Source organism: Rana temporaria, chromosome 4 (assembly GCF_905171775.1).
Source record: "Rana temporaria chromosome 4, aRanTem1.1, whole genome shotgun sequence".
Lineage (NCBI taxonomy): Eukaryota > Metazoa > Chordata > Amphibia > Anura > Ranidae > Rana > Rana temporaria.
Window position 1 is genome coordinate 198,907,982 of NC_053492.1, and position 15,786 is coordinate 198,923,767.

General features: G+C 35.1%; 1 protein-coding gene across 1 annotated transcript in view; it reads right to left on the reverse strand.

Moving 5' to 3' along the window:
- Nucleotides 1-15,786, reverse strand: part of LOC120936887 (titin-like) — a 345,246-nt gene that overhangs the window by 316,996 nt on the left and 12,464 nt on the right. Inside the window, exons 6-18 of the mRNA XM_040349653.1 lie at nt 13,480-13,731; nt 12,455-12,706; nt 11,434-11,685; nt 10,409-10,660; nt 9,385-9,636; nt 8,358-8,609; nt 7,331-7,582; nt 6,304-6,555; nt 5,279-5,530; nt 4,252-4,503; nt 3,230-3,481; nt 2,204-2,455; nt 1,178-1,429 (exon numbers count right to left, since the gene is read on the reverse strand). Coding sequence (XP_040205587.1) covers nt 1,178-1,429; nt 2,204-2,455; nt 3,230-3,481; nt 4,252-4,503; nt 5,279-5,530; nt 6,304-6,555; nt 7,331-7,582; nt 8,358-8,609; nt 9,385-9,636; nt 10,409-10,660; nt 11,434-11,685; nt 12,455-12,706; nt 13,480-13,731 — 3,276 coding nt within the window. The remainder of the gene's footprint in view (nt 1-1,177; nt 1,430-2,203; nt 2,456-3,229; nt 3,482-4,251; nt 4,504-5,278; nt 5,531-6,303; nt 6,556-7,330; nt 7,583-8,357; nt 8,610-9,384; nt 9,637-10,408; nt 10,661-11,433; nt 11,686-12,454; nt 12,707-13,479; nt 13,732-15,786) is intronic.

Below are 15,786 nucleotides of genomic sequence, written 5' to 3' on the forward strand. Positions count from 1 at the left end.
GGTAAAAGAGCTAATAAAGAAGACAGGGGGCGGCCTCCGGAGCAGAAAAATAAAATATTTTAATACACTGTGTGGTTTATTTGTGTTTTTACCACTTTTCTTGCAGGTGAATGGGTAGGGGTACGATGTACCCCATACTCATTCACTTAGGGTGGGGGGGCCGGTATCTGGGGGCCCCCTTATTAAAGGGGGCTCCCAGATTCCGATAAGCCTCCCGCCCGCATACCCCGACAACCAACGGCCAGGGTTGTCGGGAAGGGGCCCTGTCCTCATCAACATGGGGACAGGGTGCTCTGAGGTGGGGGGGCCGCAGTTCGCCCCCCTGCCCCAGAGCACCCAACCCCCCCATGTTGAGGGCATGCAGCCTGGTACGGCTCAGGAGGGGGGGGGCGCTCGCTCGTCCCCACTCCCTTCCTGGCTGGCCGGGTAGCGTGCTTTGGATACGGGTCTGGTATGGATTGTAGGGGGACCCCTACGCCGTTTTTTTCGGCGTAGAGGGGGCTCTCCTTACAACCCATAACAGACCTAAGGGCCCGGTATGCTCCTGAGGGGGGGACCCATGCCGGATTTTTATTTAAAATCCGGCGGGGACTTCCCCCTCAGGATTCATAACAAACGCCGCACACGTGTAGAATTGGCGGGAATCCAAGTCGGATCTCCCGTCGCTTCTATGACGGCTCTGTCTCCATCGCGGCAAGCCAGCTCGGCGCTGGCTCCCGCGATGGGGCTCGTAGGTGCTCAATCTCGCCGAGAAAGAGAGCGAGATTGACACAAAATCGGGTTCACCTACTGTACAGATTTGAAATTTGATAAATCCTGATGTAATAAATGCCTCTCTCATTTATTGAGGCTTTAAAATAACAGGACAGTACAAATAACCCCCAATTGGCCCCTTTTTGGAAAGTGGAAAGTCCAATGAATTTAGTAAGAGGCATGGCAAGTTTTTGAAGTTGCCATTTTTTGCCCCAATTTTTTGGAAAATGAAGAAATTAAATAAAACTTTTTTTTCCACAATCTTGTTTTTTTTTTACACACAGTCAATATTATCAACAACAGTAAAGACCAGGAAGATGTACTAATTTCCAAGATTGTATGCCTTCTAGTCCATAAGAAGTTGATGGCACAGTTCTACTAAAAAGTTGCTATGTGTGTGGCCTGCATAAATCTTGATACTCACTTGTATAGTTAGCTATTGCTGAGCTGTTTCCTTGGATATTATCAACAAAGGTAGAGACAAGAAAGGTGTAATAATTTCCAGGTGTCAGGCCTTCAATAATGTCAGAAGTTGTAGTTACATTCTTATTGAAAGCTGTATCTCCCACGACCTGAATTAAATAAAAGCTGGCATTTCCAATTGGTTTGTCCCATCTCAGAGATATAGAAGTAGTGGTGATATTCTCTGTGTTCAGGTTCTTCACCATTTCAGGTACTACAAAGTAGAAACAAAAGTGAATGATAATGTAACCCCTCTTATGACCACTGCATTTTTTGCAATTCAGCAATGTGCTACTTTAACTGGCAATTGCTGTCCCCAAATAAAATGGTTATATATTTTTTTCACACAAATAGAGTTATCTTCGATGATATGTAATCACCACTGGGTCTTTTTAAAAAGAAAATTGCCATGTAATAAAAAAAAATTGAAAATATACACGATTTCAGAGCTTCTGTTATAAACTGTTACAAAAAAATAATCTTCATAAATTTAGGCAAAAATATAATCTTATACATTTCTTTGGTAAAAAAAAAATAACCCAAATCAGTGTATATTATTTAGTCTGTTTGAAAATTATAGAGTCTACAAACATTTGTGTATACAGATTTGAAATTTGATAAATCCTGATGTAATAAATGCCTCTCTCATTTCTTGAGGCTTTAAAATAACAGGACAGTACAAATAACCCCCAATTGGCCCCGTTTTGGAAAGTGGACAGTCCAATGAATTTAGTAAAAGGCATGGCAAGTTTTTTGAAGTTGCCATTTTGTGCCCCATTTTTTTGGAAAATGAAGAAATGAAATAAAACTTTTTTTTCCACAATCTTTTTTTTTTTTTTTACACACAGTCAATATTATCAACAACAGTAAAGACCAGGAAGATGTACTAATTTCCAAGATTTTATGCCTTCTAGTCCATAATAAGTTGATGGCACAGTTCTACTAAAAAGTTGCTATGTGTGTGGCCTGCATAAATCTTGATACTCACTTGTATAGTTAGCTATTACTGAGCTGTTTCCTTGGATATTATCAACAAAGGTAGAGACGAGAAAGGTGTAATAATTTCCAGGTGTCAGGCCTTCAATAATGTCAGAAGTTGTAGTTACATTCTTATTGAAAGCTGGATCTCCCAGGACCTGAATGAAATAAAAGCTGGCATTTCCAATTGGTTTGTCCCATCTCAGAGATATAGAAGTGGTGGTGATATTCTCTGTGTTCAGGTTCTTCACCATTTCAGGTACTACAAAGTAGAAAGAAAAGTGAATGATAATGTAACCCCTCTTATGACCACTGCATTTTTTGCAATTCAGCAATGTGCTACTTTAACTGGCAATTGCTGTCCCCAAATAAAATGGTTATATATTTTTTTCACACAAATAGAGTTATCTTCGATGATATGTAATCACCACTGGGTCTTTTTAAAAAGAAAATTGCCATATAATAAAAAAAAATTGAAAATATACACGATTTCAGAGCTTCTGTTATAAACTGTTACAAAAAAATAATCTTCATAAATTTAGGCAAAAATATAATCTTATACATTTCTTTGGTACAAAAAAAATAACCCAAATCAGTGTATATTATTTAGTCTGTGTGAAAATTATAGAGTCTACAAACATTTGTGTATACAGATTTGAAATTTGATAAATCCTGATGTAATAAATGCCTCTCTCATTTATTGAGGCTTTAAAATAACAGGACAGTACAAATAACCCCCAATTGGCCCCTTTTTGGAAAGTGGAAAGTCCAATGAATTTAGTAAGAGGCATGGCAAGTTTTTGAAGTTGCCATTTTTTGCCCCAATTTTTTGGAAAATGAAGAAATTAAATAAAACTTTTTTTTCCACAATCTTTTTTTTTATTTTTTACACACAGTCAATATTATCAACAACAGTAAAGACCAGGAAGATGTACTAATTTCCAAGATTTTATGCCTTCTAGTCCATAAGAAGTTGATGGCACAGTTCTACTAAAAAGTTGCTATGTGTGTGGCCTGCATAAATCTTGATACTCACTTGTATAGTTAACTATTGCTGAGCTGTTTCCTTGGATATTATCAACAAACGTAGAGACAAGAAAGGTGTAATAATTTCCAGGTGTCAGGCCTTCAATAATGTCAGAAGTTGTAGTTACATTCTTATTGAAAGCTGGATCTCCCAGGACCTGGATGAAATAAAAGCTGGCATTTCCAATTGGTTTGTCCCATCTCAGAGATATAGAAGTGGTGGTGGTATTCTCTGTGTTCAGGTTCTTCACCATTTCAGGTACTACAAAGTAGAAAGAAAAGTGAATGATAATGTAATCCCCCTTATGACCACTGCATTTTTTGCAATTCAGCAATGTGCTACTTTAACTGGCAATTGCTGTCCCCAAATAAAATGTTTATATATTTTTTTCACACAAATAGAGTTATCTTCGATGATATGTAATCACCACTGGGTCTTTTTAAAAAAAAAAATTGCCATATAATAAAAAAAATGAAAATATACACGATTTCAGAGCTTCTGTTATAAACTGTTACAAAAAAATAATCTTCATAAATTTAGGCAAAAATATAATCTTATACATTTCTTTGGTAAAAAAAAATAACCCAAATCAGTGTATATTATTTAGTCTGTGTGAAAATTATAGAGTCTACAAACATTTGTGTATACAGATTTGAAATTTGATAAATCCTGATGTAATAAATGCTTCTCTCATTTCTTGAGGCTTTAAAATAACAGGACAGTACAAATAACCCCCAATTGGCCCCGTTTTGAAAAGTGGACAGTCCAATGAATTTAGTAAAAGGCATGACAAGTTTTTTGAAGTTGCCATTTTTTGCCCCAATTTTTTGGAAAATGAAGAAATTAAATAAAACTTTTTTTTCCACAATCTTGTTTTTTTTTTACACACAGTCAATATTATCAACAACAGTAAAGACCAGGAAGATGTACTAATTTCCAAGATTGTATGCCTTCTAGTCCATAAGAAGTTGATGGCACAGTTCTACTAAAAAGTTGCTATGTGTGTGGCCTGCATAAATCTTGATACTCACTTGTATAGTTAGCTATTGCTGAGCTGTTTCCTTGGATATTATCAACAAAGGTAGAGACAAGAAAGGTGTAATAATTTCCAGGTGTCAGGCCTTCAATAATGTCAGAAGTTGTAGTTACATTCTTATTGAAAGCTGTATCTCCCACGACCTGAATTAAATAAAAGCTGGCATTTCCAATTGGTTTGTCCCATCTCAGAGATATAGAAGTAGTGGTGATATTCTCTGTGTTCAGGTTCTTCACCATTTCAGGTACTACAAAGTAGAAACAAAAGTGAATGATAATGTAACCCCTCTTATGACCACTGCATTTTTTGCAATTCAGCAATGTGCTACTTTAACTGGCAATTGCTGTCCCCAAATAAAATGGTTATATATTTTTTTCACACAAATAGAGTTATCTTCGATGATATGTAATCACCACTGGGTCTTTTTAAAAAGAAAATTGCCATGTAATAAAAAAAAATTGAAAATATACACGATTTCAGAGCTTCTGTTATAAACTGTTACAAAAAAATAATCTTCATAAATTTAGGCAAAAATATAATCTTATACATTTCTTTGGTAAAAAAAAAATAACCCAAATCAGTGTATATTATTTAGTCTGTGTGAAAATTATAGAGTCTACAAACATTTGTGTATACAGATTTGAAATTTGATAAATCCTGATGTAATAAATGCCTCTCTCATTTCTTGAGGCTTTAAAATAACAGGACAGTACAAATAACCCCCAATTGGCCCCGTTTTGGAAAGTGGACAGTCCAATGAATTTAGTAAAAGGCATGGCAAGTTTTTTGAAGTTGCCATTTTGTGCCCCATTTTTTTGGAAAATGAAGAAATGAAATAAAACTTTTTTTTCCACAATCTTCTTTTTTTTTTTTTACACACAGTCAATATTATCAACAACAGTAAAGACCAGGAAGATGTACTAATTTCCAAGATTTTATGCCTTCTAGTCCATAATAAGTTGATGGCACAGTTCTACTAAAAAGTTGCTATGTGTGTGGCCTGCATAAATCTTGATACTCACTTGTATAGTTAGCTATTACTGAGCTGTTTCCTTGGATATTATCAACAAAGGTAGAGACGAGAAAGGTGTAATAATTTCCAGGTGTCAGGCCTTCAATAATGTCAGAAGTTGTAGTTACATTCTTATTGAAAGCTGGATCTCCCAGGACCTGAATGAAATAAAAGCTGGCATTTCCAATTGGTTTGTCCCATCTCAGAGATATAGAAGTGGTGGTGATATTCTCTGTGTTCAGGTTCTTCACCATTTCAGGTACTACAAAGTAGAAAGAAAAGTGAATGATAATGTAACCCCTCTTATGACCACTGCATTTTTTGCAATTCAGCAATGTGCTACTTTAACTGGCAATTGCTGTCCCCAAATAAAATGGTTATATATTTTTTTCACACAAATAGAGTTATCTTCGATGATATGTAATCACCACTGGGTCTTTTTAAAAAGAAAATTGCCATATAATAAAAAAAAATTGAAAATATACACGATTTCAGAGCTTCTGTTATAAACTGTTACAAAAAAATAATCTTCATAAATTTAGGCAAAAATATAATCTTATACATTTCTTTGGTAAAAAAAAATAACCCAAATCAGTGTATATTATTTAGTCTGTGTGAAAATTATAGAGTCTACAAACATTTGTGTATACAGATTTGAAATTTGATAAATCCTGATGTAATAAATGCCTCTCTCATTTCTTGAGGCTTTAAAATAACAGGACAGTACAAATAACCCCCAATTGGCCCCGTTTTGGAAAGTGGACAGTCCAATGAATTTAGTAAAAGGCATGGCAAGTTTTTTGAAGTTGCCATTTTGTGCCCCAATTTTTTGGAAAATGAAGAAATGAAATAAAACTTTTTTTTCCACAATCTTTTTTTTTTTTTTTACACACAGTCAATATTATCAACAACAGTAAAGACCAGGAAGATGTACTAATTTCCAAGATTGTATGCCTTCTAGTCCATAATAAGTTGATGGCACAGTTCTACTAAAAAGTTGCTATGTGTGTGGCCTGCATAAATCTTGATACTCACTTGTATAGTTAGCTATTACTGAGCTGTTTCCTTGGATATTATCAACAAAGGTAGAGACGAGAAAGGTGTAATAATTTCCAGGTGTCAGGCCTTCAATAATGTCAGAAGTTGTAGTTACATTCTTATTGAAAGCTGGATCTCCCAGGACCTGGATGAAATAAAAGCTGGCATTTCCAATTGGTTTGTCCCATCTCAGAGATATAGAAGTGGTGGTGGTATTCTCTGTGTTCAGGTTCTTCACCATTTCAGGTACTACAAAGTAGAAAGAAAAGTGAATGATAATGTAATCCCCCTTATGACCACTGCATTTTTTGCAATTCAGCAATGTGCTACTTTAACTGGCAATTGCTGTCCCCAAATAAAATGTTTATATATTTTTTTCACACAAATAGAGTTATCTTCGATGATATGTAATCACCACTGGGTCTTTTTAAAAAAAAAAAAATTGCCATATAATAAAAAAAATTAAAATATACACGATTTCAGAGCTTCTGTTATAAACTGTTACAAAAAAATAATCTTCATAAATTTAGGCAAAAATATAATCTTATACATTTCTTTGGTAAAAAAAAAATAACCCAAATCAGTGTATATTATTTAGTCTGTGTGAAAATTATAGAGTCTACAAACATTTGTGTATACAGATTTGAAATTTGATAAATCCTGATGTAATAAATGCCTCTCTCATTTATTGAGGCTTTAAAATAACAGGACAGTACAAATAACCCCCTATTGGCCCCTTTTTGGAAAGTGGAAAGTCCAATGAATTTAGTAAAAGGCATGGCAAGTTTTTGAAGTTGCCATTTTTTGCCCCAATTTTTTGGAAAATGAAGAAATTAAATAAAACTTTTTTTTCCACAATCTTTTTTTTTATTTTTTACACACAGTCAATATTATCAACAACAGTAAAGACCAGGAAGATGTACTAATTTCCAAGATTTTATGCCTTCTAGTCCATAATAAGTTGATGGCACATTTCTACTAAAAAGTTGCTATGTGTGTGGCCTGCATAAATCTTGATACTCACTTGTATAGTTAACTATTGCTGAGCTGTTTCCTTGGATATTATCAACAAACGTAGAGACAAGAAAGGTGTAATAATTTCCAGGTGTCAGGCCTTCAATAATGTCAGAAGTTGTAGTTACATTCTTATTGAAAGCTGTATCTCCCACGACCTGAATTAAATAAAAGCTGGCATTTCCAATTGGTTTGTCCCATCTCAGAGATATAGAAGTAGTGGTGATATTCTCTGTGTTCAGGTTCTTCACCATTTCAGGTACTACAAAGTAGAAACAAAAGTGAATGATAATGTAACCCCTCTTATGACCACTGCATTTTTTGCAATTCAGCAATGTGCTACTTTAACTGGCAATTGCTGTCCCCAAATAAAATGGTTATATATTTTTTTCACACAAATAGAGTTATCTTCGATGATATGTAATCACCACTGGGTCTTTTTAAAAAGAAAATTGCCATGTAATAAAAAAAAATTGAAAATATACACGATTTCAGAGCTTCTGTTATAAACTGTTACAAAAAAATAATCTTCATAAATTTAGGCAAAAATATAATCTTATACATTTCTTTGGTAAAAAAAAAATAACCCAAATCAGTGTATATTATTTAGTCTGTGTGAAAATTATAGAGTCTACAAACATTTGTGTATATAGATTTGAAATTTGATAAATCCTGATGTAATAAATGCCTCTCTCATTTCTTGAGGCTTTAAAATAACAGGACAGTACAAATAACCCCCAATTGGCCCCGTTTTGGAAAGTGGACAGTCCAATGAATTTAGTAAACGGCATGGCAAGTTTTTTGAAGTTGCCATTTTGTGCCCCAATTTTTTGGAAAATGAAGAAATGAAATAAAACTTTTTTTTCCACAATCTTTTTTTTTTTTTTTTACACACAGTCAATATTATCAACAACAGTAAAGACCAGGAAGATGTACTAATTTCCAAGATTTTATGCCTTCTAGTCCATAAGAAATTGATGGCACAGTTCTACTAAAAAGTTGCTATGTGTGTAGCCTGCATAAATCTTGATACTCACTTGTATAGTTAGCTATTGCTGAGCTGTTTCCTTGGATATTATCAACAAAGGTAGAGACAAGAAAGGTGTAATAATTTCCAGGTGTCAGGCCTTCAATAATGTCAGAAGTTGTAGTTACATTCTTATTGAAAGCTGTATCTCCCACGACCTGAATTAAATAAAAGCTGGCATTTCCAATTGGTTTGTCCCATCTCAGAGATATAGAAGTGGTGGTGATATTCTCTGTGTTCAGGTTCTTCACCATTTCAGGTACTACAAAGTAGAAAGAACAGTGAATGATATTGTAACCCCCCTTATGACCACTGCATTTTTTGCAATTCAGCAATGTGCTACTTTAACTGGCAATTGCTGTACCCAAATAACATGTTTATGTATTTTTTTCACACAAATAGAGTTATCTTCGATGATATGTAATCACCACTGGGTCTTTTTAAAAAAAAGAATTGCCATATAATAAAAAATAATTGAAAATATACACGATTTCAGAGCTTCTGTTATAAACTGTTACAAAAAAATAATCTTCATAAATTTAGGCAAAAATGTAATCTCATACATTTCTTTGGTAAAAAAAAAATAACCCAAATCAGTGTATATTATTTAGTCTGTGTGAAAATTATAGAGTCTACAAACATTTGTGTATATAGATTTGAAATTTGATAAATCCTGATGTAATAAATGCCTCTCTCATTTCTTGAGGCTTTAAAATAACAGGACAGTACAAATAACCCCCAATTGGCCCCGTTTTGGAAAGTGGACAGTCCAATGAATTTAGTAAACGGCATGGCAAGTTTTTTGAAGTTGCCATTTTGTGCCCCAATTTTTTGGAAAATGAAGAAATGAAATAAAACTTTTTTTTCCACAATCTTTTTTTTTTTTTTTACACACAGTCAATATTATCAACAACAGTAAAGACCAGGAAGATGTACTAATTTCCAAGATTTTATGCCTTCTAGTCCATAAGAAATTGATGGCACAGTTCTACTAAAAAGTTGCTATGTGTGTAGCCTGCATAAATCTTGATACTCACTTGTATAGTTAGCTATTGCTGAGCTGTTTCCTTGGATATTATCAACAAAGGTAGAGACAAGAAAGGTGTAATAATTTCCAGGTGTCAGGCCTTCAATAATGTCAGAAGTTGTAGTTACATTCTTATTGAAAGCTGTATCTCCCACGACCTGAATTAAATAAAAGCTGGCATTTCCAATTGGTTTGTCCCATCTCAGAGATATAGAAGTGGTGGTGATATTCTCTGTGTTCAGGTTCTTCACCATTTCAGGTACTACAAAGTAGAAAGAACAGTGAATGATATTGTAACCCCCCTTATGACCACTGCATTTTTTGCAATTCAGCAATGTGCTACTTTAACTGGCAATTGCTGTACCCAAATAACATGTTTATGTATTTTTTTCACACAAATAGAGTTATCTTCGATGATATGTAATCACCACTGGGTCTTTTTAAAAAAAAGAATTGCCATATAATAAAAAATAATTGAAAATATACACGATTTCAGAGCTTCTGTTATAAACTGTTACAAAAAAATAATCTTCATAAATTTAGGCAAAAATGTAATCTCATACATTTCTTTGGTAAAAAAAAAATAACCCAAATCAGTGTATATTATTTAGTCTGTGTGAAAATTATAGAGTCTACAAACATTTGTGTATATAGATTTGAAATTTGATAAATCCTGATGTAATAAATGCCTCTCTCATTTATTGAGGCTTTAAAATAACAGGACAGTACAAATAATCCCCAATTGGCCCCGTTTTGGAAAGTGGAGAGTCCAATGAATTTAGTAAGAGGCATGGCAAGTTTTTGAAGTTGCCATTTTTTGCCCCAATTTTTTGGAAAATGAAGAAATTAAATAAAACTTTTTTTTCCACAATCTTTTTTTTTTTTTACACACAGTCAATATTATCAACAACAGTAAAGACCAGGAAGATGTACTAATTTCCAAGATTGTATGCCTTCTAGTCCATAAGAAGTTGATGGCACAGTTCTACTAAAAAGTTGCTATGTGTGTGGCCTGCATAAATCTTGATACTCACTTGTATAGTTAGCTATTGCTGAGCTGTTTCCTTGGATATTATCAACAAAGGTAGAGACAAGAAAGGTGTAATAATTTCCAGGTGTCAGGCCTTCAATAATGTCAGAAGTTGTAGTTACATTTTTATTGAAAGCTGGATCTCCCACGACCTGAATTAAATAAAAGCTGGCATTTCCAATTGGTTTGTCCCATCTCAGAGATATAGAAGTAGTGGTGATATTCTCTGTGTTCAGGTTCTTCACCATTTCAGGTACTACAAAGTAGAAAGAAAAGTGAATGATAATGTAACCCCCTTTACGACCACTGCATTTTTTGCAATTCAGCAATGTGCTACTTTAACTGGCAATTGCTGTACCCAAATAAAATGTTTATATATTTTTTTTCACACAAATAGAGTTATCTTCGATGATATGTAATCACCACTGGGTCTTTTTTTTATTTTTTTTGCCATATAATAAAAAAAAATTGAAAATATACACAATTTCAGAGCTTCTGTTATAAACCGTTACAAAAAAATTATCTTCATAAATTTAGGCAAAAATGTAATCTGATACATTTCTTTGGTAAAAAAAAATAACCCAAATCAGTGTATATTATTTAGTCTGTGTGAAAGTTATAGAGTCTACAAACATTTGTGTATATAGATTTGAAATTTGATAAATCCTGATGTAATAAATGCCTCTCTCATTTCTTGAGGCTTTAAAATAACAGGACAGTACAAATAACCCCCAATTGGCCCCGTTTTCGAAAGTGGACAGTCCAATGAATTTAGTAAAAGGCATGGCAAGTTTTTTGAAGTTGCCATTTTGTGCCCCCATTTTTTGGAAAATGAAGAAATGAAATAAAACTTTTTTTTCCACAATCTTTTTTTTTTTTTTACACACAATCAATATTATCAACAACAGTAAAAACCAGGAAGATGTACTAATTTCCAAGATTTTATGCCTTCTAGTCCATAAGAAGTTGATGGCACAGTTCTACTAAAAAGTTGCTATGTGTGTGGCCTGCATAAATCTTGATACTCACTTGTATAGTTAGCTATTGCTGAGCTGTTTCCTTGGATATTATCAACAAACGTAGAGACAAGAAAGGTGTAATAATTTCCAGGTGTCAGGCCTTCAATAATGTCAGAAGTTGTAGTTACATTCTTATTGAAAGCTGGATCTCCCAGGACCTGGATGAAATAAAAGCTGGCATTTCCAATTGGTTTGTCCCATCTCAGAGATATAGAAGTGGTGGTGATATTCTCTGTGTTCAGGTTCTTCACCATTTCAGGTACTACAAAGTAGAAAGAAAAGTGAATGATATTGTAACCCCCCTTATGACCACTGCATTTTTGCAATTCAGCAATGTGGTACTTTAACTGGCAATTGCTGTACCCAAATAAAATGTTTATATATTTTTTTCACACAAATAGAGTTATCTTCGATGATATGTAATCACCACTGTGTCTTTTTAAAAAAAAAATTGCCATATAATAAAAAAAAATTGAAAATATACACGATTTCAGAGCTTCTGTTATAAACTGTTACAAAAAAATAATCTTCATAAATTTAGGCAAAAATGTAATCTCATACATTTCTTTGGTAAAAAAAAAATAACCCAAATCAGTGTATATTATTTAGTCTGTGTGAAAATTATAGAGTCTACAAACATTTGTGTATATAGATTTGAAATTTGATAAATCCTGATGTAATAAATGCCTCTCTCATTTATTGAGGCTTTAAAATAACAGGACAGTACAAATAATCCCCAATTGGCCCCGTTTTGGAAAGTGGAGAGTCCAATGAATTTAGTAAGAGGCATGGCAAGTTTTTGAAGTTGCCATTTTTTGCCCCAATTTTTTGGAAAATGAAGAAATTAAATAAAACTTTTTTTCCACAATCTTTTTTTTTTTTTACACACAGTCAATATTATCAACAACAGTAAAGACCAGGAAGATGTACTAATTTCCAAGATTGTATGCCTTCTAGTCCATAAGAAGTTGATGGCACAGTTCTACTAAAAAGTTGCTATGTGTGTGGCCTGCATAAATCTTGATACTCACTTGTATAGTTAGCTATTGCTGAGCTGTTTCCTTGGATATTATCAACAAAGGTAGAGACAAGAAAGGTGTAATAATTTCCAGGTGTCAGGCCTTCAATAATGTCAGAAGTTGTAGTTACATTTTTATTGAAAGCTGGATCTCCCACGACCTGAATTAAATAAAAGCTGGCATTTCCAATTGGTTTGTCCCATCTCAGAGATATAGAAGTAGTGGTGATATTCTCTGTGTTCAGGTTCTTCACCATTTCAGGTACTACAAAGTAGAAAGAAAAGTGAATGATAATGTAACCCCCTTTACGACCACTGCATTTTTTGCAATTCAGCAATGTGCTACTTTAACTGGCAATTGCTGTACCCAAATAAAATGTTTATATATTTTTTTTCACACAAATAGAGTTATCTTCGATGATATGTAATCACCACTGGGTCTTTTTTTTATTTTTTTTGCCATATAATAAAAAAAAATTGAAAATATACACAATTTCAGAGCTTCTGTTATAAACTGTTACAAAAAAATTATCTTCATAAATTTAGGCAAAAATGTAATCTGATACATTTCTTTGGTAAAAAAAAATAACCCAAATCAGTGTATATTATTAAGTATGTGTGAAAGTTATAGAGTCTACAAACATTTGTGTATATAGATTTGAAATTTGATAAATCCTGATGTAATAAATGCCTCTCTCATTTCTTGAGGCTTTAAAATAACAGGACAGTACAAATAACCCCCAATTGGCCCCGTTTTCGAAAGTGGACAGTCCAATGAATTTAGTAAAAGGCATGGCAAGTTTTTTGAAGTTGCCATTTTGTGCCCCCATTTTTTGGAAAATGAAGAAATGAAATAAAACTTTTTTTTCCACAATCTTTTTTTTTTTTTTACACACAGTCAATATTATCAACAACAGTAAAGACCAGGAAGATGTACTAATTTCCAAGATTTTATGCCTTCTAGTCCATAAGAAGTTGATGGCACAGTTCTACTAAAAAGTTGCTATGTGTGTGGCCTGCATAAATCTTGATACTCACTTGTATAGTTAGCTATTGCTGAGCTGTTTCCTTGGATATTATCAACAAACGTAGAGACAAGAAAGGTGTAATAATTTCCAGGTGTCAGGCCTTCAATAATGTCAGAAGTTGTTGTTACATTCTTATTGAAAGCTGGATCTCCCAGGACCTGGATGAAATAAAAGCTGGCATTTCCAATTGGTTTGTCCCATCTCAGAGATATAGAAGTGGTGGTGATATTCTCTGTGTTCAGGTTCTTCACCATTTCAGGTACTACAAAGTAGAAAGAAAAGTGAATGATAATGTAACCCCTCTTATGACCACTGCATTTTTGCAATTCAGCAATGTGGTACTTTAACTGGCAATTGTAATTGAAAATATACACGATTTCAGAGCTTCTGTTATAAACTGTTACAAAAAAAATTATCTTCATAAATTTAGGCAAAAATGTAATCTGATACATTTCTTTGGTAAAAAAAAAATAACCCAAATCAGTGTATATTATTTAGTCTGTGTGAAAGTTATAGAGTCTACAAACATTTGTGTATATAGATTTGAAAATTGATAAATCCTGATGTAATAAATGCCTCTCTCATTTCTTGAGGCTTTAAAATAACAGGACAGTACAAATAACCCCCAATTGGCCCCTTTTTGGAAAGTGTACAGTGCAATGAATTTAGTAAGAGGCATGGCAAGTTTTTTGAAGTTGCCATTTTTTGCCCCAATTTTTTGGAAAATTAAGAAATTAAATAAAACTTTTTTCCTGGCCAGTCCTCCCATCAGCACATCATGGGTTAATTCCCTCCTCCGGTCCACCAGTACCACCTTCTTTTAGCTAATAAGTAGGGGGCCCCTCCTCTCAGTCCTTGTCCCTTTTTTTTGGTCGGACGATCAGACCACCTAAGACTCTTCCAGACAATCAAGCTACTAATGAAGATGCAGAAAGAAAACCCCCCTGCCGAACCATCCCCACCCAGGTTCAGCCTCTCCTCGGGTTGGAAGGTCCAGAAGTAATAAAGGTATGCCCCTTTATGACACTGGACGCTCAGGTACATGAGCTGCGGGCGTTTTTAGCTTATAGGAAGCTTACTGTGGTGTGTCTCCTGTCCTCTGCTAGGACATGCTGTGGCTCCTTCTCCTTACTCAGATCTGAGCTCCGTAGGAGCGCGCCGCCCCTCCTTCCTCCACTTTATGTTAGTCGGTGGTGACCTCACAGGGGGGGGGGTGCTGTGGGCGTGCCCAAATCGGCTTTGAAAAACTCTCCAGGACAGGAGGCTCAGTGCGGTCTGCCACTGTCTGGGAGAGGAAGCACTAGGTAAGCCTCCAGCTGAGGAGGATTGTGTGAGATTGTGTCAGCGCTGCACTATGCTTTAAAGTACCTTTTGTGTTTTTCATTTGTCTAATAGGGCTTGCATCCTCGGTTTCTAAACACCTGCTGCCACCCTGGAATTTTTTCCTTCTCTTTTAAGGTAAAAAAGAGGAGGTTGTAACAGTAATTTTGGGGTGCAATAAATAAATAAATAAATAAATAAAATATAGTATAGATTAATGATAAAATACAAAATTAGGTATCAATTGCTACACCGCCTGATGTGCGTATCCTGCTTCTTTACACAGCATGAGCTCACCACAGCCTCAGGATGTACCAAAGTCACCGGACAGGTAGGAGGGGTCAACAGGGGGCCACAACGTAAAAGAGTGCAATACCAAGAGCTAAAGGTAGTGTTTCTTGGTTGTCTTTTTAGGAGCAGAAGCCCTAAGATAAGACAGGAACGGAGAAAAAAGTCCCGCCACCGCTCAAAATCTCCGCAAGCGTCTGGCTCTCGGGCAACACATAAGTCCCATTCTAGTCCAGCATGCAAATCCAGTCACTATGCGACTGTAGCAGAGCCAAATGCATCAAGACTCCGCCCAGACGATGGTCTTTGTTGGGCATGTTCGGCACCATCCGAACCTGGCAAACTTCTATGCACCGGCTGCATTAAGGACGTGGCTACAGACAGAGAAGCAGAGGCAAGAAGAATTAGAGACTATATTCAAGAAGCAGTGGCAGAGGGTATTCAGTCAGCCACAGCCACCAAAACACCTAGAAGATCCAAAGTTAGTAGCGCCAATCAATCAGTGCGCGACGAATCACCTGCCCGGGAGATGCTATCACTAGGCTCATCGGACTCTGAAGAGCCCTCAGAATATTTATTTGATTTTCAATATATTGAATCATTTGTCACAGCCGTGAGGGACGCCATTGACTGGGATCAAGATGTTCAGCCACCTGAAAAAATTAAAAGATTTTTTCCTAGCCGGAAAAGGCAAGGGGTTACTTTCCCC